The sequence below is a fragment of the Macroventuria anomochaeta genome (genome assembly GCF_010093625.1).
Source record: "Macroventuria anomochaeta strain CBS 525.71 unplaced genomic scaffold BU25scaffold_15, whole genome shotgun sequence".
Taxonomy (NCBI): Eukaryota; Fungi; Ascomycota; class Dothideomycetes; order Pleosporales; family Didymellaceae; genus Macroventuria; species Macroventuria anomochaeta.
This window is the reverse complement of record NW_022985376.1, coordinates 324639-343683: the sequence shown is the minus strand read 5'-3', so window position 1 is coordinate 343683 and position 19045 is coordinate 324639. Positions and strand designations below refer to the sequence as shown.

General features: G+C 56.2%; 12 protein-coding genes across 12 annotated transcripts; 6 read left to right on the top strand and 6 right to left on the bottom strand.

The window, feature by feature from the left end:
- Nucleotides 1-186: 186 nt before the first annotated feature.
- On the top strand, nucleotides 187-3499 carry BU25DRAFT_491039 (uncharacterized protein; the record flags this gene model as incomplete). The annotated part of the gene is made up of 2 exons (XM_033711532.1): nucleotides 187-541; nucleotides 591-3499. 2 exons carry the CDS (start codon nucleotides 187-189, stop codon nucleotides 3497-3499), a joined length of 3264 nt encoding a protein of 1087 aa, XP_033562079.1.
- Nucleotides 3500-3585: 86 nt separating this feature from the next.
- On the bottom strand, nucleotides 3586-4792 carry BU25DRAFT_392305 (TGF-beta-inducible nuclear protein-like protein 1). The gene is made up of 3 exons (XM_033704648.1): nucleotides 4718-4792; nucleotides 3917-4608; nucleotides 3586-3856 (listed from the first exon to the last, which is right to left on the bottom strand). Exons 1-3 carry the CDS (start codon nucleotides 4753-4755, stop codon nucleotides 3801-3803), a joined length of 786 nt encoding a protein of 261 aa, XP_033562078.1. The 5' UTR covers nucleotides 4756-4792; the 3' UTR covers nucleotides 3586-3800.
- Nucleotides 4793-4930: 138 nt separating this feature from the next.
- On the top strand, nucleotides 4931-5782 carry BU25DRAFT_410532 (uncharacterized protein). The gene has a single exon (XM_033706316.1). It carries the CDS (start codon nucleotides 4990-4992, stop codon nucleotides 5740-5742), a length of 753 nt encoding a protein of 250 aa, XP_033562077.1. The 5' UTR covers nucleotides 4931-4989; the 3' UTR covers nucleotides 5743-5782.
- Nucleotides 5783-5914: 132 nt separating this feature from the next.
- On the bottom strand, nucleotides 5915-7494 carry BU25DRAFT_410531 (COP9 signalosome-like protein complex subunit 4). The gene has a single exon (XM_033706315.1). It carries the CDS (start codon nucleotides 7360-7362, stop codon nucleotides 6109-6111), a length of 1254 nt encoding a protein of 417 aa, XP_033562076.1. The 5' UTR covers nucleotides 7363-7494; the 3' UTR covers nucleotides 5915-6108.
- Nucleotides 7495-7654: 160 nt separating this feature from the next.
- BU25DRAFT_410530 (transcription initiation factor IIF) lies at nucleotides 7655-9059 on the top strand. The gene has a single exon (XM_033706314.1). The coding sequence runs from the start codon at nucleotides 7842-7844 to the stop codon at nucleotides 8859-8861; it is 1020 nt and encodes a 339-aa protein (XP_033562075.1). The 5' UTR covers nucleotides 7655-7841; the 3' UTR covers nucleotides 8862-9059.
- Nucleotides 9060-9400: 341 nt separating this feature from the next.
- BU25DRAFT_439830 (uncharacterized protein) lies at nucleotides 9401-11122 on the top strand (the record flags this gene model as incomplete). Its single annotated transcript, XM_033709126.1, has 1 exon — nucleotides 9401-11122. One exon carries the CDS (start codon nucleotides 9401-9403, stop codon nucleotides 11120-11122), a length of 1722 nt encoding a protein of 573 aa, XP_033562074.1.
- A 101-nt stretch (nucleotides 11123-11223) lies between these two features.
- On the bottom strand, nucleotides 11224-12299 carry BU25DRAFT_410529 (ATP synthase subunit 4 mitochondrial precursor). The gene is made up of 4 exons (XM_033706313.1): nucleotides 12241-12299; nucleotides 11714-12159; nucleotides 11407-11629; nucleotides 11224-11358 (listed from the first exon to the last, which is right to left on the bottom strand). The coding sequence occupies exons 1-4, from the start codon at nucleotides 12269-12271 to the stop codon at nucleotides 11336-11338; spliced, it is 723 nt and encodes a 240-aa protein (XP_033562073.1). The 5' UTR covers nucleotides 12272-12299; the 3' UTR covers nucleotides 11224-11335.
- A 150-nt stretch (nucleotides 12300-12449) lies between these two features.
- BU25DRAFT_491032 (CBF-domain-containing protein) lies at nucleotides 12450-14203 on the top strand (the record flags this gene model as incomplete). The annotated part of the gene is made up of 2 exons (XM_033711531.1): nucleotides 12450-14017; nucleotides 14066-14203. Exons 1-2 carry the CDS (start codon nucleotides 12515-12517, stop codon nucleotides 14201-14203), a joined length of 1641 nt encoding a protein of 546 aa, XP_033562072.1. The 5' UTR covers nucleotides 12450-12514.
- On the bottom strand, nucleotides 14177-15618 carry BU25DRAFT_45849 (S-adenosyl-L-methionine-dependent methyltransferase). Its single transcript, XM_033710211.1, has 2 exons — nucleotides 15293-15618; nucleotides 14177-15242 (listed from the first exon to the last, which is right to left on the bottom strand). The coding sequence occupies exons 1-2, from the start codon at nucleotides 15454-15456 to the stop codon at nucleotides 14297-14299; spliced, it is 1110 nt and encodes a 369-aa protein (XP_033562071.1). The 5' UTR covers nucleotides 15457-15618; the 3' UTR covers nucleotides 14177-14296.
- Nucleotides 15404-17372, top strand: BU25DRAFT_367327 (O-methyltransferase). The gene is made up of 3 exons (XM_033703867.1): nucleotides 15404-16555; nucleotides 16606-16758; nucleotides 16807-17372. The coding sequence occupies exons 1-3, from the start codon at nucleotides 15781-15783 to the stop codon at nucleotides 17118-17120; spliced, it is 1242 nt and encodes a 413-aa protein (XP_033562070.1). The 5' UTR covers nucleotides 15404-15780; the 3' UTR covers nucleotides 17121-17372.
- Nucleotides 17320-18104, bottom strand: BU25DRAFT_45868 (uncharacterized protein). Its single transcript, XM_033710227.1, has one exon. It carries the CDS (start codon nucleotides 17986-17988, stop codon nucleotides 17518-17520), a length of 471 nt encoding a protein of 156 aa, XP_033562069.1. The 5' UTR covers nucleotides 17989-18104; the 3' UTR covers nucleotides 17320-17517.
- Nucleotides 18105-18357: 253 nt separating this feature from the next.
- Nucleotides 18358-19000, bottom strand: BU25DRAFT_458270 (uncharacterized protein; the record flags this gene model as incomplete). The annotated part of the gene is made up of 2 exons (XM_033710191.1): nucleotides 18358-18755; nucleotides 18811-19000. The coding sequence occupies 2 exons, from the start codon at nucleotides 18998-19000 to the stop codon at nucleotides 18358-18360; spliced, it is 588 nt and encodes a 195-aa protein (XP_033562068.1).
- Nucleotides 19001-19045: the final 45 nt, after the last annotated feature.

Here is a 19045-nt window from a genome sequence, read left to right as displayed (position 1 = left end):
AGCACATCTGAATCACCCAGTACGCTGTCTTCTTTTCAGCTACCATTACCTTCACCTTTCACTTTTGCCTTGTGTTACCCGGGCAACTGACTACTTGTTTCCCGCACTGCCGCCTTACACTCAAACACGAGACTTTTGAATCTACTGGCCTTGGTACTCAAGCTCGCGACAGCGCAACAATCCACGATGCCTTTGCTCAAAGACCTGAACTGCTCAATCGAGCTCTCGGACGACCAAGAGCCGTTGCAAGAGCTTGGGACTGTGTACGGAGATGCCTGCGTCGAGACCTTCGTCCCTGTGCCCAAGAAGCAGCAGACGTTCACAGTGCACCTCTCGTCTAAGAACTTCATCGCACCAGGTATTGCCATGTATGTGTTCATTGACGGTATCTACCAGTGCAACCGCAACAGGCAAAACATGAAGCTCCGAAGGCCTCCAGACCGTCGCTCGCTCGTTGACTTCAAGGTTAGACAGAAGGAAGAGAGACAGAAAGATGGTTCAATGATTGCGCGAGAGTGGACATTCGAGAAGCTTGATCATGGTAAGGCTAGCCTCCTGCACGTCGTTGTGATGACATTGATCATGTGTAGCATCAGCAGATGGTGCACCCGACTCTTGTTCACCGAATATCCTTGAGAACATCGGCTGCATCGAAGTCGTGGTCCTGCGCTGCGCTGGACCGCGCAACGTCAAAACCACTGCGAATATGAACCTGGACGGCGCAACCGATTATCCTGACTACCACTTCGATCGCGATAGCCGATCTCGAACGACAGCCTACGATGACCGCGACCCGTTTGTCAGTACCGCTAGCAACAAACACGGCCCGCCACCAGCAGTACCTTCTTACCGCTCGCCTTATGCTGAGACGATGCGCAGCCGTGAACACTCGAAAAGAGCATACTCTCGATACTCTGAGCCTGTCAGTCCAGGCATGCGTCCTCAACGTGACATTCCAGCTCCAGCATTTCAGTACGGCAGCGGACCACTTCCGCCACGATCAAGGGCAGAAACCCACAAGGAGCTTATGGACGAGGTCGCGCCAAGCAGCTTGTCAAGAGGTGCTCCCACAATTGACCATGATATACTCGGGAAGATTGTTGCAGATGCCGTAAAGCGCGGTGTGGAAGAGTCGAGAAAGAAGGACAAGCCTGATGGAAGTCGAATGGGCAGTCGACGATCCGAACATGACGTGGAAGACTCCAGTCAAGTCCCTGGAGCGTGGCCAGCATCTCCAACTCATGCATCGAAACATCGTTCACAGAGATGGACACCTTCTGGGCGCTACGACCGTGACCACGACCGCCATGACCATGACTCGACTGGGGAACGGCATCCAGATGCCCCGAAGCGCCGTCCAACTCGAAGCAGAGCAGAAACACGGATCGCTTGGGATGAGGAGCCCGGTTGGGACAAGCAGTCCAGAGCTGACGGATGGAGCTCACCAGGCGACAATCCTGCAGACTCCTGGGGCACAGAAGAGACTTGGTCAAAGAAACCGCCTGATGACTGGGAGGAAGTTCGACGAAGATCAAGGTCCAGAAGCCGCACTGTTCGCACCCCTTCTCCTCCTCGGCGGGCATCTCACAATTCGGGTCGCGTCTCTGATCGCCGACATTCAAGACATGACCGCTCTCACGAGTCTCGATCCAGATCTCATTCTCACTGGGTAGATGAGACCAAGTCATCCTCGGAAGACAACGACGGCTGGACTCGTATCGAAGCACCTTCGGACTCCACCACGTCTCTTGAGCGGTCAGACTCTACGCTTAAGCCCTCGCATTCTCGCAGCCAAGTACAGCCACCCAGGAGCAAATCTGCTCGACGAAGCTCCGGACGAGAGCGTAGCCGGAATGGCCACGAGCGAAAGCTATCACAGCTTGTCGAAAACCCACAGTGGCATCCTGAAAGCGTGCACCATGCCCGCCCTCCTTCCGTGTTGGTGACGAACGCATCTACTCTGATGTCCGCTCCCATTTCGCACTACCCAGCGGACGTTCGATCTCGAAAGCCAAGTGCTTATACTCAGCCTGCTGCGTCGATCATAGCACCGCCACCGACATGGGGTTGTGCCTCTGAAAAAGGGCATAAGAATAGTGCCGCTACGACTTACCTGCCTCCTGCTCCATTCAGTACAATCGGCGCAGACCGTCACGAGAGCCGACAGTCCAGCGGCTCGTCATCGTGGGGAATCACAGGCAAGGTTGCATCGAAGGAGGAGGACAGAAAAAGCTTGCCGCAGCAGTTCACTTGGGGCGACGACAAGAACTCTGAAAAGGCTCAGAGCGCCTGGGGAAATGTTGGTAACAAGACGACTGACTGGAATAACGACCAAACAAAGGGCTGGGGAGATAGCGATGCTGCTGAGCAGAATGATGGTAGCTGGAACAATGATGAGAAGGGTGACAGTGGATGGGGCATCTCAAACGACACAAAAGACGCAGCAGCCGACGGCTGGAACACGAACAACAACAACAACAACAACGATAACTGGGGCCAGACCGATACGAAAATCGCAGCGGTTGATGGCTGGAATACAGACAACAAGAACGACAACTCAAAAGACGAGCAGAACGACACCGATGGCTTCGAGGGATGGGACGCCAACAACGCTTGGGGTGCCGCGCAGGACACAGACACCGCATGGGACCAGCCGCAAGATACTACCAAAGACGTTCCTTTCAGCGCCGACGCCGGTAACAGCTGGGCAGCACCAGCAGCACCGGTAGCCGACGACAAGGCCACCGAGAAAGCTAAGTCGTCTTCGATTTCCAAGCGACACACCTCCAAGTCTCTGTCCAAGTACCGCCAACTCTCGTCCCCATCCCTCGCACCAAAAGCCCACTGGCAATTCCCCCCACCGTCCTCGAAAAGGACACTCCGCCCCGCAACCTCAGACCAAGCAAGCGAGAAGTCAGGCCGAACAAGACTCCTTCCAAGCGTACCATCCGAGCCGCTCTACAAGATCCCCAAATCCGCCGCCGACGAAAAGGGAATCCAGCATCAGGTTCTCGCCGGCCCTGGAACAGAGTACGGCCATGCGGTCAGTCGACCAGAGTATCTTGATGGTTTGGATAAGCCGTATGCGGTGTTCCGGTTCAAGTATCGCAGTCGGAGTATGCTGAGGGGTATGTTTGGAAGTGATTGTCTGAGTAAGAGCGGGACAGCGCCCAAGGTTGTGGGGAAAGAGGACTTGAAGGCGTTGCCGCAGGAAGAGTTGATCAAGAAGATGATGGCGTTGCAGAGCAAGCTGGAGGAGAAGGAGGGTGGGAAAGATGGGGGTGGGGATGAGGTGAGCCAGTGTACGGAGAGCGTGGCTAAGGATCTGACGGAGAAGTGGGTGAAGGATCATTCGAGGAATCCGTCGGAGCAGGGGAAGGCGAAGGCGAAGAGTGAGAAGAGCAAAGCGAAGAGTGCGGAGAGCAAAGCGAAGAGCGCGGAGAAGGTCGCTGGGTGGGACGATGGAGCTGAAGACTGGCAGAAGAACGTGAACTGGTGAGTTGCCAAACTCGGTTTGATGGATAAGGCAGAACTTGATAGACAAATGGCGATATGCGAATACCGCACCTCGAGGCACTTGATGTTCAGTCAGTTTATTGTGGTATCTATAATCTTAATCTTCTTTCCTTGCGCGCTCCTTGCTCACACGCGGGCGCCGCAAGACACTGCATCATCAGCCAACTTTTAGTCCTGCCTCGCAAACCGATGTACCCTGATCGATGGGCCCTTGAACGCCATGTCTGAACTCAAGCCCAACACACAACGCCGTGAAATGCTACACATCAACTCTTCGTACGCGTCTAGACGAGCAAAACAGCGTTCAGACAGCCGTCGTTCTCGGGGTTGTTTGTCACCTCTGTAACACAGTTAGTTAGTATCGACTGGAGTCGCTGCTTGGCTGGTTTGGAAGACTTACGAGCATACCGACCCCACACAACCTTACCACCCGCAGTAACCAGACCCAGCTCCGACACATTCACCTCAATGATCGTACCCTTTGTCAGGACGCCAAGCTGCGTATACAACGGGTTCTGGGGGTTCTTCTTGACCGAAATAATCGGCAGCTGCACCGTAACACTGAGCTCCGGGTGCGTAATATTCGCTTTCTTGTAGCGCAGACCCATCGGGCGAATAAAGCGCTCGTACTTGACCGGCCTACGCGTGAAGCCCGGACCGACGAATGTCGGCTTTGTGATCATGCGCTTCCAGCTCTTCTTTGCAGTCTTTTTACCGGTCTTTATCACCGAAAACATCTCCTCCTCGCTGATGCCCTTGACCTTGGGCAGGGGCACGCTGAAGCGGGCTGCTTTCTCATTGCGCTTTTGCTTGATTGCGGAGGAGAGGGCCTTGGCGTTCTTCTCGTTGCTGCGGTCGAGCAGGTACTGCGGTAGCGCTTCGGTCGACGGCTCGGCGGGCTCGGACGTCTTGACGTTGCGTTCCTCGTGTGCGCGGATCGTCTTCTTCATCTGGATCTTTTCTTTGCGGCGCTTCTCGGCGTAGAGCTTGGCGCGCAGACCGCGGTAGTTTTGTGCCTTCTTCGAGCCATCGTGGCCTTCACGCGCTATCCTCTTGCGCTTGCGCTCGTCGTGGTCGAGGCGCTTGCCGTGCCTGGAGGGGTTAGGATGGGCTTGGAGGGGGAGGAGGGGGAGGAGGGGGAGGAGGGAGAGGGGGAGGTGGTGTGGATTGAGGGGTTTTTGAGACGGCGGATGGGACGTACTGCTTCGTCCAGCGCTCGATGTACTCGTTCTGAGGCATGGCGGCGGGTTGTGAGGTGTTGGTTGCTGGAGTGTGGAGATGGAACCCTCGCGCAGAAAGTTGGGGCGGCGAACAATTTCGAGAACGCTAGCCATCGGTCTTGGCGCGAAACTCCGACCTCCGCCCAAGAAATCCACCCCGAGCAGCAGCAGCAGCAGCAGCAGCAGCAGCAGCAGGAGCAGCGGCCGCAGCAGCGACAACTGACAGGACGCAGCCCTTGCTCGCACATCCCCCATGGCTCTCCTCGCCCGCACAGCGCGAAAGGCGCTCCTCGAGACCCGCGCAAGCCTTCCACCGACATGCCTCCTCCCCCTCCGCGCACACATCACAACGCAGTCGCACACCCTCGAGACCGGCAACGTCCCAGACCCACTGATCCAGTCCGGCCAACGCGTCTCCTCAGACCTGAAGGACAAGACGGCATCGCGCACGCTCTCGCCCAGGGCGCCCACGCCTTCCACTCCATCAAGCCCCAATGCCCGGCTCGATGTCGTCTCCAAGCAAATCACCCCCTCGATACGGAACCTCCTCCCCCTCCTGCACTCGCAGCCCTCGCACTACATGACCCTGCACATCCACGGACGCCCGTACCTGCTCACAAGAGGCGACACTCTGCGCCTGCCGTTCCTCATGCCGCACGTCAAGCCCGGCGACGTGCTGCGGCTCAACCGCGCAACGCACATTGGATCGCGCGACTACACACTCAAGGCCCCTGAGCCCATCAAGGGCACTGCAGACCACGGCAAGAAGGTCTTCTATCTCGACGAGCGGTTGTTTACCGTGCGCGCGAGAGTCGTCGGCATCGACACCGAGCCGATGCGTGTCGAGGAGAAGACGAAGCGTAGGCAGAGGCATACGAAGCATGTGTATAGTAAGATGCGGTTTACCGTGCTGAAGATTAGTGAGTTGGAGGTGAAGAGTCTGCAGGAGTATGAGGAGGTTTTGAAGGGGGAGGGGGAGGGGGAGGGACAGGCTACTGAGGCATGAGGTCGTGTTGGGATAAAAGATGGAGTTCACGGCATTTGGGTGTATCATATGTGTAGATATCTTGGGCACACCTGGTCGGAGCATAGCACCGTGTACAACAATGTTTGACATCAGAGTCACTGCATGAGAGGGGCTCGGACTGGTTTGATCATGTCTTCGTTTCCTCTTATCTCATGGATGTCGTGCGTAAAGCACAAGGCATCGCTAGTCGCCAGGCATCCTCTACCGTCTTGCTTCTTCCTCGAGGACTAGAAAGGCGGCGGTGTGCTGCTGCCCTGGCTGATCCCATCTCTGCTCGGCTTGTGTCGACGCCTGTTCAGCGCGATCGTGTTGCTGAGTTCTTGCTCGCTCACACTTCTTCCTCCCTCAAGCCACAGCCTGCGAAGCGTAGAACTCGGGGTACTGGTTCTGGATCATCGTCGTCACCTTCTCCACCTCTTCAGCAAGGCCCATCACGTTCGCGTCCCACTTCCTCAGCTCCTTGCCTACGACACGCTCCGCATGCCCGGTCTTCCGCTCGCCGCTGGCCTCGCCCTCGAAGAAGATCAGCCGATCAATCTGATCGATGTGCCCAGAGAGACGACCCTGTTCCAGCATCTTCGCCGCGTAGTCTTCTGCCTTCTCAGCGTCGATGCCCAACAGCTCTCCCAGTTGGTCGAATCCAATGTTGTTGTACAGCTTCGATGCGCCAAGCAAGTTGTGCTCAAGAACAGCCTTGTCAAGGACAGTCGATCCGTCGGCAGTCTTGGCGAGCTGATGTGGCGCCAGCTTGGTAGCAAACGCCTTGATCTCTGCAGGCGAGAGAAGACGGTCGAGGAAGATCTTCTCAAGGATGGGGTAGTCGTCAAGCGAGCTTGCCCGCTCGTCCTTGTACAGCTTGGCCAACATCTTTCCGCGTTGTGGGCCAGCTGGTGCCAGGACTGTGCAGATGATGGCAGCTCCCAACGCTGCCACACGATCGTCCTCGTCCACCATGGACTCCTGGCTCATGGCGTAGTATGCTGCAGCAGCGTCCAGAAAGGACCGTTGGGCGTCGTGGATGCGAGCCTGGCTGAGCTGGAAGTGCATCCGCGTCTCCTTGTCTTGGACATTGAAGATGATGTTCTTGACCTTGTTCAGGTGCGAGAAGGCGCTTGTTGGATCATCCTCTTCCAGGTAGCACCGCACGATCCGAACCCACACTCTTGCCTTGTCGTCCGCTGTGATCGACTTCTGGGTTGACTCCAGGTTGATCGACGCTAGTATCTGCGCTGACTTTCTGTAGTCCTCGATCGCCTCATATGCGTCGGCCAGCGCCTCCTTGATTGAAGTGTCCTGCTCTTCATACTGTCCAGCGCCCTTCGACTGCAGCAGCGAGACCACCTTCTCGCCGACCTCAATCTTGACGTCCGGATCCTTCACAGTGCGGAAGGCGTCCACGAAGGCGGCAAGGAGCGGTCGTAGTTGGACTATCCCTATCGAGTCGTCGAGGAGTGTGCGGGCATAGGCATTGAGATTCTCGGCGAGGTTCTCTGTGGAGGCGGTGATTTGCCGGAGAGTGGATGTGTACAGCGAGGGCTTGGTGCCAGTCGAGGCGGACTGCACCTCCTGGAGCGCAGAGGCAACTGCTGGTGAAGCCATGTCCGCGGGAGTGAGCAAACAGCTCCGCCTGTTGAAAGTCTGTGGCGATGTTGAGCTTGAGCTTGAGTTTGTGTGCTGGTGAGGCCGAGTAGACTGGCGGAAGACCGCAGCCTGTGAGCAGTCTTGCAGAAGATGATGCTTTACAGTCAACAATGGTAACGGCAAGTGCAAGGCAACATCCATGTGGGGGTGGGGTGGGGTGGAGCTATGACCTGCTCACTTGGCAAGGCAGTCGCGCTAGCGCAGCGATCCGTGAATGCGGCTCTTGTGCTTCTCTTCCAGCGTTGTTTCACTTGCATCCTTACTCGCCCAACTACACTCACACTCAAGCTGTGCCAGCTTCTCTGCTCGCTACCAAACGCTGCCACAAACATCGCGCAACACCACACTCACCGTAGCAAGCCAAGCTGACGACGTATTACGACACCGCGCAGCAGGCGCCAGCTGGTCCCCAGACCGTACCCTCTCTTGCCGCAAAGATGAACGGGATAAAGCAGGATCCGGACGCGGGGACGCCGATTCAGTACATGGATGATGAGTTCTTCGAGGACACCGGGGAGATGACGATGCCACAGCCAGACACCAAGAGTAACGTCTGGTTAACGCGCATTCCTGAATGGCTTTACGATGCCGTGTCCAAGTGGGACGACCTGGCTGAAGGCAACGACAACGACCAGATCCAGATCGGCGAGGTCCTCGGTTTCAACACCACGTCAGGTATCGACAAGAACAGGCCGATGCGACTCTTCTTCAACGATCGATGGCGCGCCAAGTCAAAGTTGCCCACAGCTTTCGAGCTGCAGCCTACACAAACTTCGGACACAGTGCTTGGGAACACATACGTCTTCACCGAGAAGGACCTCCCGGGCTACAAGCCTAACGGATTTGGTCAGGGCCACCGAGGCGGACCAGGAAGCTACGGCACACAAGACCCCAAGGCGCGCATACAGAAGCGCGGAAAGTACAGGAAGGCGATTCCAAAGCAGACCGCTCTCATCGGTCATGCAACTCGCCAGTACCAGGCAAACCCATTGCCCACGAAAGAGTACAAGGACTTCGAGCAGCAGCGCATCAAGCAGGCCGTTCAAGGTTCGCACATGGAGACGGTCATCATCAAGGATCCTGGCGTTGCCAACTACAACAATGTCCAGAGCAAGTTCACATCGTTCATCAAACCCACGACAAGGACAAAGCCACAGCAGAACAAGGCCGCGCGTATCTCTCACCGCGAGTTGTTGGATCTGCTGCACAACCTGTTCGACGAGTACGAGTACTGGTCGATGAAAGCGCTCAAGGCACGGACAAAGCAGCCAGAGCAATTTCTCAAAGAGGTTCTGCCAGAGTTGGCGCATCTTGTCAAGTCCGGTTCCTTTGCCAGCCATTGGCAGCGACAGCAGCACTTCAACGTCGGCAGGACTCTCAGCAACCAACAGTCAGCGTTGGCACCAGATGTTGGAGGAGACGATTCAGAGGACGAGGAAATGGAAGATGTGGTTTAGGAACCGCCACGATTTCTGAGAACGTTTTTATTGTTTTCGCTGCGCAACAAGTCTAAGTGAGGGTGCGGTTGTTACCAAAAAGCACTATCGTCAGGCGTCTCTCACGTCTCTATCGGGGCGGCGGCATTGCATGTATGATAACTAGACGGGGCGTTTGGATCGCTCTTCATATACCCATCAATAACACCAAACAATTATCACCGTCAATCACTGTGCTGCTGGTGAACTGAAGCATGACAAGTGGACACTGCAATTGTATGTACTGTACAGCCATGTCATCCCTCGTTTTCTGGATGACAAACTCCGCATGAACTGTACGCCGAGGCAAGACGTCCCGCTAGCGCCTGTCAAAACACACGACTCGAGCAACATTACCTTGACGAGCCTAGTGTCTGTAATCCATCCCCGTCATCGGTTCAACATCAAGATGTCTCATCTTGTTCTATCCTCGATCTGTTGCATTCTGAAGTTCCTTTTACGAGGATTGGATTGAGGACGTCTTTTGATTTTATTGTTTTGCATCAATTGATTGAGCAGACATGGCCTCGCCACAGAAAGAGAAGGCACACTGGCTTGACCGCTACGCAACAGGATACCATACTTGGACCTCTTCAATAAACCAGAGTGGCCAAACAACCTTCAAACGACCACTAGGTCTCGTCGAAACATCCTTCGACATGGATGGTGCCTACTATGGCGGCCGAGCAGACATGACCTTGACCTTGACATGCGAACTCCAGCACTCTCTTTCCAAATCGGACCTCCGCCACAGAATCGCATTGGCATGGACTGCTCTGCGCCTCAGACACGTTCTGCTACTGAGCCGGCACTTTGACGACCCCGAGTCCAGTCTTCGACACTTCGCCATCGACGTCCATAGGACTCTTTCAGAAGCGGTGCAAGACGTCGAACAAAGCACTGTGTGGGTAGAAGACCACTACTCCTTCGTCGACCCGCACAATCTCCACGACCACGCTCTGAACGTCGGACGGATTATTGAGCCCCAGAAGTGCATGTCGAAACTCCACGTCCTGCCTCTCCGCCGCCTCCCGAGCGAGACGTTTGAACTGTCCTTTCTCATCGTCATGGCGCACCAGATCTCCGACGGGCTGAGCGCGTACGGGTGGTTCAAGGACTTCATGCGGCTCTTGAACCTGCCTGTGCTTGCCATCGAAGCCGAAATCGCCACCTCCTTGCAACTCAACGTGCTGAAGGAGAGACTGCCCCCAGCGCAGGAAGATCTCTACCCCCCAATCATGGGGAACAAAGCGCGCCAGCGCTGGATATGGGCCATCATCCGCGTCTTACGGCATGTGAAGCACACGCTCCCACCAACCTTCACAAACCCCTTGTACCGCGCGACTCGCCTTGCGAAACCGCTGCCGTTGGACAGGACGTACGCCACAGTCTTCGACTACGAGGGCGAGAATGTGCCGCCCATGTCCACGGGCCACATCGCTGCGACGCTCTCGCCTGCTGCGTCCGCACACCTTATTGCGCTGTGCCGCGACGCGAAGACAAGTATTGGAGCGGGGTGTTTTGCGCTCGCGGGACTGGCGATGATGGACATCCACTCCTTGCGCTATCCCCATCTCAACCCATCCGACATTCCCGCCATGACAGCGTCCTTCCCCCTGAATCCGCGGGCATTCTTTGCGAACCCCCCGGCTGCGGAGAGCTGTATGCTAGCCTTCAGCGACGGCATCGTCATGCCCTTCTTACCTGCTGGTCTGCCCATCGAGAAACGCTTCAGGCTGACTGCGAAGATAGCGAATCGTGAGTTGCGAGTCTACCAGAAGCGCCTCAAGACCACAGGCAAAGGCGAGGTCAGCGCTGGGCTGGACAAGCACTCGCCCAGCCGGTTACTCGCAACAGGCTATCTGGCGCAGCTCGAGCGCGTCGAGTCCAAACGGCCTCCTCACAGACAACTCAGCTTCGGGAATCCGCAGGGCGAGCTGAAGGCTAGTAGTGGGATGGGCGCGACGTGTGGGGTTAGTAGCGTGGGGAGTGTGAAGGGCTATTTTCGGCCGGGAGAGTATGATCTGAAGGAGGAGAGGAAGGATTTTGTGGTGGATTATAGGGGACTGAGGATGGGTGTGAGAGCGAGGGAGGGAGAGTTCTTGGTTGGGAGTTCGACGGATGCGCAGGGGAGGGTGGGGTTTGGAGTGAGCTATGATATGAATGCTATTGATCCTGAGGCAGCGGAGATGTGGGCGAGGACGATTACGGGGTTGTTGGAGAAGAGTGAGTCGAAGCTGTAGGACAGCCGAACACAATCTTAGCCGCAGGATAGCCGAACGCAATCTTAGCTGCACCCAATACTGCACGTGCATGATACATGTATCGACAGCGTAGTCCCTGTGTGACGAGAAAACAAATCGATTCGGCTGTTCTCCAAGCCTAGGGTAGTCTTATTGAACCGGGTTGACTATTGCACAGATTTATGTAACATGAAATTGTCTAATGTAGGACGCTTATGCCTTCTGGGAGACGATACCTGCAGCTCGTTAGCACTAGCCATTGTCCAAGGACTGCATGCACGCACGCTCAACGTCAGCAACGGACTGGTCGAGGATCGACTTGAGGGTCTTGGGGCTCTCGAGCTCCTTCTCGATCTTGGCGATGATGGACTCGGCGAGCTCGCGCTGCTGCCTCTGCTTGACCTGGCCCTCGTAGCGGACCCACGAGTCGAGGACGTTCTTGGCCTCGTGCGCGATGGCCGTCTTCTGCTCGAGCTCGAAAGCCTGAGCCTCGAGCTTGGCGGTCTCCTACGCAGTGTTAGCCCTGCAACTACTAGCACCACCTCCCCCCATTGTGTTCCATCCCACCCCATCATCCTCTGACTGTCGTACCTTGGAAACCTCGAAGAGGGTCTTGGTGATGTCGATGACGCCGCCGAGGTCCTTGACGCTCTCGATGCGCTGCTGGACGGCCTTGGTGTGGTCGGCGCGGGCGCTGTTCAGGATGCCGGAGATCTTGTCGACCTGCTGCTGGGCGTAGTCGGACCAGGCAGGGCCGGCGTACTTGCCGACAGCCCAGAAGATGGTGAGCAGCGACAGGGCGACAATGGACTCCTCGTTGACGACGTAGAGCTCGTTGCTGATGGCGGCGACGGACAGACCAGCGCCGGCGGAGAGGACGGCGGCCTTAGTGAGCGGGCTGTTGCCGGGGACGGGGATGGCCTCCATGATGCTCTGGGCCTTCTTCTTGGGGTCCTCCTGCGAGGACTGGAAGCGGGCCTGCGCCGCGAGCGATGGGACGGTGCGGAGAGGGAGGGTAGGGCGGAGACGGGCGGCGCCTGTGCTGTGTTATTATGTGTCTCTGCGAGTCTCGTACGGGGCCAATGGCATCAATGTCGCATCAGCCCGCGGGCACCTACCGACCGCGCTCCTTGCGAGACGAGAAGCCATTGCTGCGGATGAAGAGTGGGGAGGGTCGAGGTGGTGAGGTTCAACTGCAAGCTTCTTCGGGATGCGGTTCTTCTGTGCCAAGCGGCCGACGCTAGCGATTTCGGGCGGCCCTGGGAGGAACTCTTACTTACTTTTTTGGGGGGAGAAGCAGAACAACCCCACGACACCACCGCGCCACTACACCACCACCACCACACCACCACGCCACCACGCCACTACAGATTGTAACAAGAGGTGGAGAAGATGCCTGCGCTCAAGGCTGTCGCTGCCTCTGGCGTCAAGAGGAAGAGGGACCCCGCCAAAGCCGAGCGCCGCGAAGCCAAGTCGAAGAAGCGCCAGAAGTCGCCCAGCAGCGAACATGGCGACGACGTCCAGGCGGAAATTCTACAGCTCGAAGCGCAGATCCTCGAGTCGCGACGACACTACAACAACATCGCGACCCTCTTGCAGCTCTCGAAGAAGTCGGAAGATGACGCGCCCGTCCTCGCTGCTGTCGCCCTCTGCCGAGTCTTCTCGCGCCTACTTGCGGCCGGCGACATGGTCAGGAGCAAGGGAATGGGAGAGGCCGAGGCGACCGTCGTGGCATGGCTGAAGGAGCGGTACCGCGAGTTCCTGGACACACTCCTGCAGAGCTTCTTGCGCTGCGACAACCCAGCGAAGCAGTCGGTGGCTCTGACGCTGCTCATGCGCCTGGTGAAGGAAGAGTCCAAGGCGACCAAGGACTACAATCTCAAAAACGGCCCTCTCTCGCGGCTCATCGAGGCGCTGCTGCTCCTTCCAGCGCATGACCCGAATCGCGAAGAATTTGCGGAAAAGTACTTCGTGCAGTTCGACGACGTGCGCTTTCACACTTTCAAGACCATCAAGAACCTACTCGGCACCGACCTCAACGACTCCGAGAGGCAGCTCGCAGCCTCGAACAGCTTGTCACTGCTCTTGTCGCTCGACACCGTACCGCAATCGAAAGACGATATCAAGCACTACCACACAGAGTCGCAGTCGAAGAGCTCACGGCCGACACTACAAGTGTACAAGGTTCAGGCACAAGAGGCGTGGCTGGCCACAATGCGCGCCGGACTCGATAAGGAGCAGCGCAAGGCTATCCTGACTACCTTCTCGTACCAGATTGCGCCGTGGTTCCAGCAACCGGAGATGCTCATGGACTTTCTGACCGACTCCTACGACGTCGGTGGTGCGACTTCGCTACTTGCTCTGTCTGGACTGTACTACCTCATTTCGGAGAAGAACCTCGACTACCCTTCCTTCTACCTCAAGCTTTACTCTCTGCTGGACGAAGGCTTGCTGCATTCAAAGCACCGATCACGCTTCTTCAGACTGCTGGATACGTTCATGTCCTCGACGCATCTGCCAGCTGCGCTCGTCGCCAGCTTTATAAAGCGTCTCTCACGCTTAGCGCTGCATGGCCCGCCTGCGGGTGTTGTTATCGTCGTTCCTTGGGTTTACAACATGTTCAAGCGTCACCCGGCCTGCACGTTCATGATGCATCGTGAAGTTCGTGACCCGGCGCTGAAGGAGAAGCTCGAGAAGGAGGGCATGGACGATCCCTTTGACATGAGCGAGCTGGATCCGATGGAAACGAACGCCATCGAGAGCAGCGTCTGGGAGCTCGAAGCACTGCAATCGCATTACCACCCCAATGTTGCAACCCTGGCGAAGATCATCTCTGAGCAGTTCACAAAACGCTCCTACAATCTAGAAGACTTCCTGGACCATTCATACACAGCTGTAAGTTATTGGAGTTCGTTCTTCTGGTTTGCCCACTAACACATCTAGCTCCTCGACACCGAATTGGACAGAGACCTGAAGAAAGACCCAGAAGTCGAATTTGAGATACCCAAGCGCATCTTCACCGCCGAAGAAGGCCTGAACCCAATAGGCCAGCTGCTCCAACAAGTCATAGAAGCAAGATAGACATTACCTACATAGTGTTTCCAGCAAAGCAAAAGATTCCCCGTCTACCCAGCGCCACCGACTCCGTGCCCAAAGCAGCAGTCTCGTACCACTCTACTTCTCAAACGGCTTCATCGCATACGTTATCCAGTACTGCACATACGTATGAATACTTGGGTCTCTGACCTCCCTCTTCGCATGCGTAAGCGTAGCCTGCAAATCCTCCGGCCTGCCTCCAAGCACCTGCGTGTACCCCCTTAACATATACGCCTCGAACCCGCCATCCAAAATCATAATCTGCTCCATCCTGCCGACCGTCCTGAGCCGCTTGCTCCGCGGCCAGGGTCCCATGGGCAGCTTGTGCACTTCATCCTGCACGTTCGTGAACCCTGCGGCGTGCATTTGAGTTGCCCAGTTCCTGGGGGCGTCGAGCGGCGCGCCCATCTTCTCCGCGATCTCAAAGTATAGGCGTCCGGACTCGACATAGCCGCTGTTGGCCGGGATGCTGGCGTCGTCGGATAAGGCGCCGGGGATTGTGCTGCAGAGTTGGATCCAGCCCCCCGGCTTGAGGCACGTGTACGCTTGCGCGAGCAGGCGGGGCCAGTCGCGCACGGCGGTCATCAGGTCGCGGCCGTGGATGAAATCGAAGTGTGCGTTCCTATATGGCCAATCTTCCTCTACATCTTCAATCTCAAAAGTACAGTTTGGCGGCACAAACGGTGGTTGCGTCGCAGCTATATCCACTCCAACAATCTGAGCGGACGGGTATTTGTCGGCCATATCCATGGCCCAGATCCCCGTCCCCGTGCCGAGATCGAGGATCCGGCTGTTTCCTGTGTTTAGCTGGTCGTCTGGGATGGGCGCGACGAAGAGTCGATCTTTGAGGAGGAGATGGTATTTGTGGTGCTGTAGGTCGTTTCGATCCATCTCTTTCTCGTCAATGGGCATGCCGTAGTCATGTTTGCCGTAGGAGGGGTATAGGCGGCCTTCGATTTCGATGCCGCGTCGGACTTCTGATAGGATTGATGAGAGGAATGAGGATGCATCGGAATCTGCATATCTGGACTATCGTAAGCTCAAAGCTATGTCACTTTGATGATTTCAATATACCCTTCGTCGGTGTCAGTCGACGCTTCCTCTGTATCGGTTTGTGGCTGGATAACGTGATGCGCGTCATTCTCTTGATCATAATCATCGTCCACTCCGGAATCTCCTCCAGAATCCGCGCCCGAGGCAGTGGCCACAGCTGCACCGCCAACATTCTGCACCTGCATCTTTGCGGCGCAGAACGAACCCAGTGTTGCAATGAGTGGCAGAAGCTTTTCGAAGATTATTTCCGCGGCTCCTGTCAGGCCCTGCCAATCCTTCGCTGACGAACATCCAATGCACCCGCAACACACTTGCGCGCATACAGTTTAGTGACCCGATCCTGGGAAGGCCCGCCACGAGGCCACCGCCCCACATTAATGATCTCGCAACGTCGCGGTTCGCGTAGGTTCCTGACTCCTGAGGCTTGAATTGCAAATCCATTCTCCAACAGAAAGAGCAAGGGATTGCCTGAATCGATATAGACACGGGGTCAAGAGTAGAAAGGAAAGATGACGACTACTCCACCACCACCGAGTCAGACTGCTCTCGACATCCTCAGCGAAATCAATGGCCTGGGAGATGGACTGAGGAACGGAGAGCAAGGCGCGAGAGAGGGGTTGATGTCTGCGGCCTCACGACTGATAGCTGAACTCCAGCACCCTACCGAGAATGCGCTGCAACTCCTCTGGGCGCAACCCACCCACCTGGCCGTGATACGCATGGCTGTAGAGATCAAACTATTCCAAGCCATGTCCTCCACGCCTCCAACCGGCGAGAGCAGCGCTTCTATCGCAGCGCGATGTGTTCCAGAAGGGAAGGCTGATACTGTTCTCGTAGCCCGCATGCTCCGCCACCTTGCCGCAATGTCCACGATCCTCGAAACCGGCCCGGACACCTTCGCTCCCACGTCGAAATCTCTCGCCTACGCAGCGCCAAACTATCAGGATACTATCCTCTACATCGTGGATAACTTCCAGCCGGCGCTTGACGCGGGGCCAAGTTTCTTCCGTGCCAATGGGTTTCAGGCGCCGACGAGCAGCATCGATGCGCCATTTCAGCATGCGTTCAAGAAGGGAGTGCACTATTTTGAGTACTTTGACAAGTTCGACCAGGAAATGGGGCGAAGATTTGCCAGCATGATGGATGTGTGGAGTATGGGGCGGCAGAGGTGGTTTGACGCGGATTATTATCCTGTCGGGGAGCGGTTGATTGCAGGTGCTGAGGCGAAGACGGAGAATGGGGAGGAGGAGGGGGTGTTTCTGGTGGATGTTGGGGGTGGGACTGGTATGCACGGCCGTCCTGAACACGTTTGCGACCATACTGACGTCTTCCAGGGCATGATGTCAAGGGCTTGAGGGCAGCGTTCGGAGACAAGATTCCAGGGAGATTGGTACTGCAAGACCGCCCCGAGATCATCTCACACGCACAAGTCTCCTCCGTTGATGAGAAAATGGCACACGACTTCCTCACCCCCCAACCCATCAAAGGTACCTCACCCTTCCGCACTCACCCACTCCTCACTAACACCCCCACAGGGGCACGAGCATACTTCCTGCACTCTATCGTCCAAGACTGGTCCGACTCCATCAACACGCAAATCCTTTCCTCCATCGTCCCCGCCATGAAACCCGGCTACTCAAAAATCCTGATCAACGACTTCGTCGTGCCCAATCAGGGCGCGCACTGGAGTCAGACGGCGCTGGACTGGGAGCTCATGGCGAGTCTGGGGGCACGACATCGCACTGTGGCCGAGCATGCGGCGTTGTACGAGGGCGCTGGGTTGAAAATCATGGGGATTTGGAGACACCCGCATAGTTTAGATTCGTTGATTGAGCTAGAGCTTGCATAGTCTTCACTACAGGGCACAGCAACATGAGTAGTACAAGAATCGCGCCATTTCAACATGGCAGATGCAGTGCAATCGCTGACACACGATGGTGGCAAGGTATCAAGAGGACAACGAAGTAACGCCTGACGGCCACCAAGCACACGCGAGTTTGGTTTTCATTCTTACATGTACATAGCGTAGACGACATGCACAGTTGCGTCGCACAGCATACAAGCGAGCCAAAATTTTCCGACGGTGGATCTAGACGAGTCTTAGCCACATCCAAAGGTGTTCAGCTCGTCGAGCAAGTGTACCCAGTTCCAGCCAGTCGGGCACAGTCCCTATCCAAGTCATCGACCACTGTCAGCCACCAGGCCAAGCACAATATCAAGGCCATGGCAATTTCACTCAATAATGCTCAACCGATGCGTCGTGTAAAGCATGCGGTGACTGTGTCGGCTCCCCATCCCATCTCCTCCTCGTCACCACACAGCTCAACTGCTAACGCCCATCTCGATGGCGTTTCGGCTTTACTTTCATTGTCCAGAGGGCTCTTCGATAAATGTTGAAACACGGCTCGCAAGCCACCAATTGTGCGGCTATGAGCAGCTTGTTTTCTAGCGGCAGTTATAACGCGCGGTCCTGTTTTGCTCGGTTGGCTAATGCAAGCCGCATGCGGGCTTCCCGTAGCGCGTTGTCGTGGCGAACGTTGGGGGGACTGCAGCTGAGCTGGAGAAAACCTTGGAGCTGCATGGTGTGAATTGGAATTATAATTTTGAATAGTGAAAACTGTGAGTAGCTGTGTGTTCATCTGGAGCCTGACAGTGTCAGATAGAAGCTGGCATGTTCGTAAACAAATGACAGTTTTGAAACTCTTCATGCAAAGCATGTTCAGTGACGGCGAATCAGATCATGAACATGCAGATGAAACCAATGATTGAAGCACCTCATGGTGCGAAGTCTGTATTTGTTCAAGACTATCTATACACGACCTCTATGTCATCCGTGGGCGTGAGCGCATTAGCGGATACATGTAGTCATTACCCCCAATCCATGTAAAGCTGAAGCCAATTATTATCCACCATGCAATCAATGCTCCAGCTTTTCGAGTATAGCCTACCATGCAGCAAGCTGTTGAAGTAGATGTGTCGAAGAGTGTGGTCGTTAAAGGGCGATGGAGCGCCAACAAAGCGCTAGCAAGTTACATGCCGCTGTATCATGAGAATGGAAAAGGTGTCGCGTCGATGGTGTCATCCATTTATGCGAGGAAGGCAGCACCAACGGCGAGGGCAAGGCCACCGATGGAGACCATGTTGGCAGCAGCGGCGCCAGTGGACTCAGGAACGCTGGCAGAGGAGGTACCGCTAGCACCGCCAGATGAGGCAGTGGAAGCAGGGCCAGAACCGGTGCCGGTGGCGGAGCCGTTGGAGGGCTTAGCAGAGCTAGCAACAGGAACACTGGTGTTACCAGCAGGAGGGGCGACTGAGGTGACCAGGCTAGGTACAACAACGGGGACGGAGCTGGCAACAACGGGGACGGAGCTGGCAACAACGGGGACGGAGCTGGCAACAACGGGGACAGAGCTGGCAGCAACAGGGACGGAGCTGGCAACCGCGGGGACGGAGCTGGCAATAGCGGGCGCCGAAGAAGGAACGACTGGGGCGTTGTTAATTAAAGGGACTTGGTGATTCAACGAAGTAGTCCAACTTACCATCAGCGGTGGAGACGGCAGGAGCCGATGTATCAACAGCAGGGTTGGAGACCGCTGGGGCGGAGGAGGCAGCAGGAGCGGTAGAAGTGGCAGGAGGAGCCTGGATCTGACCGTCACTGATCTGGGAGATGGGCTGAATCTGGGCGGCGACGGCAGCAGCCAAGACAACAACGGAGATAGCGAAACGCATGTTGGCGGTTTGAAGTGTGTTGGTTGGTTGGAGTGTGATAGAGAT

What these genes read in the sequence shown, in the direction of transcription:
- BU25DRAFT_410532 (XM_033706316.1), top strand. Translation starts at nt 4,990, where the DNA reads ATGGCTCTCCTCGCCCGCACAGCGCGAAAGGCGCTCCTCGAGACCCGC.
- BU25DRAFT_367327 (XM_033703867.1), top strand. Translation starts at nt 15,781, where the DNA reads ATGACGACTACTCCACCACCACCGAGTCAGACTGCTCTCGACATCCTC. An exon ending in GGATGTTGGGGGTGGGACTG is followed by an intron (nt 16,556 to 16,605) that starts GTATGCACGGCC and finishes GACGTCTTCCAG; the next exon opens with GGCATGATGTCAAGGGCTTG. An exon ending in CACCCCCCAACCCATCAAAG is followed by an intron (nt 16,759 to 16,806) that starts GTACCTCACCCT and finishes ACACCCCCACAG; the next exon opens with GGGCACGAGCATACTTCCTG.
- BU25DRAFT_392305 (XM_033704648.1), bottom strand. Translation starts at nt 4,755, where the DNA reads ATGCCTCAGAACGAGTACATCGAGCGCTGGACGAAGCA. An exon ending in ATCGAGCGCTGGACGAAGCA is followed by an intron (nt 4,609 to 4,717) that starts GTACGTCCCATC and finishes TAACCCCTCCAG; the next exon opens with GCACGGCAAGCGCCTCGACC. An exon ending in TGTGTGGGGTCGGTATGCTC is followed by an intron (nt 3,857 to 3,916) that starts GTAAGTCTTCCA and finishes ACTGTGTTACAG; the next exon opens with AGGTGACAAACAACCCCGAG.
- BU25DRAFT_410529 (XM_033706313.1), bottom strand. Translation starts at nt 12,271, where the DNA reads ATGGCTTCTCGTCTCGCAAGGAGCGCGGTCG. An exon ending in CCCTCTTCGAGGTTTCCAAG is followed by an intron (nt 11,630 to 11,713) that starts GTACGACAGTCA and finishes AACACTGCGTAG; the next exon opens with GAGACCGCCAAGCTCGAGGC. An exon ending in GTCCGTTGCTGACGTTGAGC is followed by an intron (nt 11,359 to 11,406) that starts GTGCGTGCATGC and finishes AACGAGCTGCAG; the next exon opens with GTATCGTCTCCCAGAAGGCA.
- BU25DRAFT_410531 (XM_033706315.1), bottom strand. Translation starts at nt 7,362, where the DNA reads ATGGCTTCACCAGCAGTTGCCTCTGCGCTCCAGGAGGTGCAGTCCGCC.
- BU25DRAFT_45868 (XM_033710227.1), bottom strand. Translation starts at nt 17,988, where the DNA reads ATGCTTTGCATGAAGAGTTTCAAAACTGTCATTTGTTTACGAACATGC.
- BU25DRAFT_410530 (XM_033706314.1), top strand. Translation starts at nt 7,842, where the DNA reads ATGAACGGGATAAAGCAGGATCCGGACGCGGGGACGCCGATTCAGTAC.
- BU25DRAFT_45849 (XM_033710211.1), bottom strand. Translation starts at nt 15,456, where the DNA reads ATGCAGGTGCAGAATGTTGGCGGTGCAGCTGTGGCCACTGCCTCGGGC. An exon ending in TCGACTGACACCGACGAAGG is followed by an intron (nt 15,243 to 15,292) that starts GTATATTGAAAT and finishes ACGATAGTCCAG; the next exon opens with ATATGCAGATTCCGATGCAT.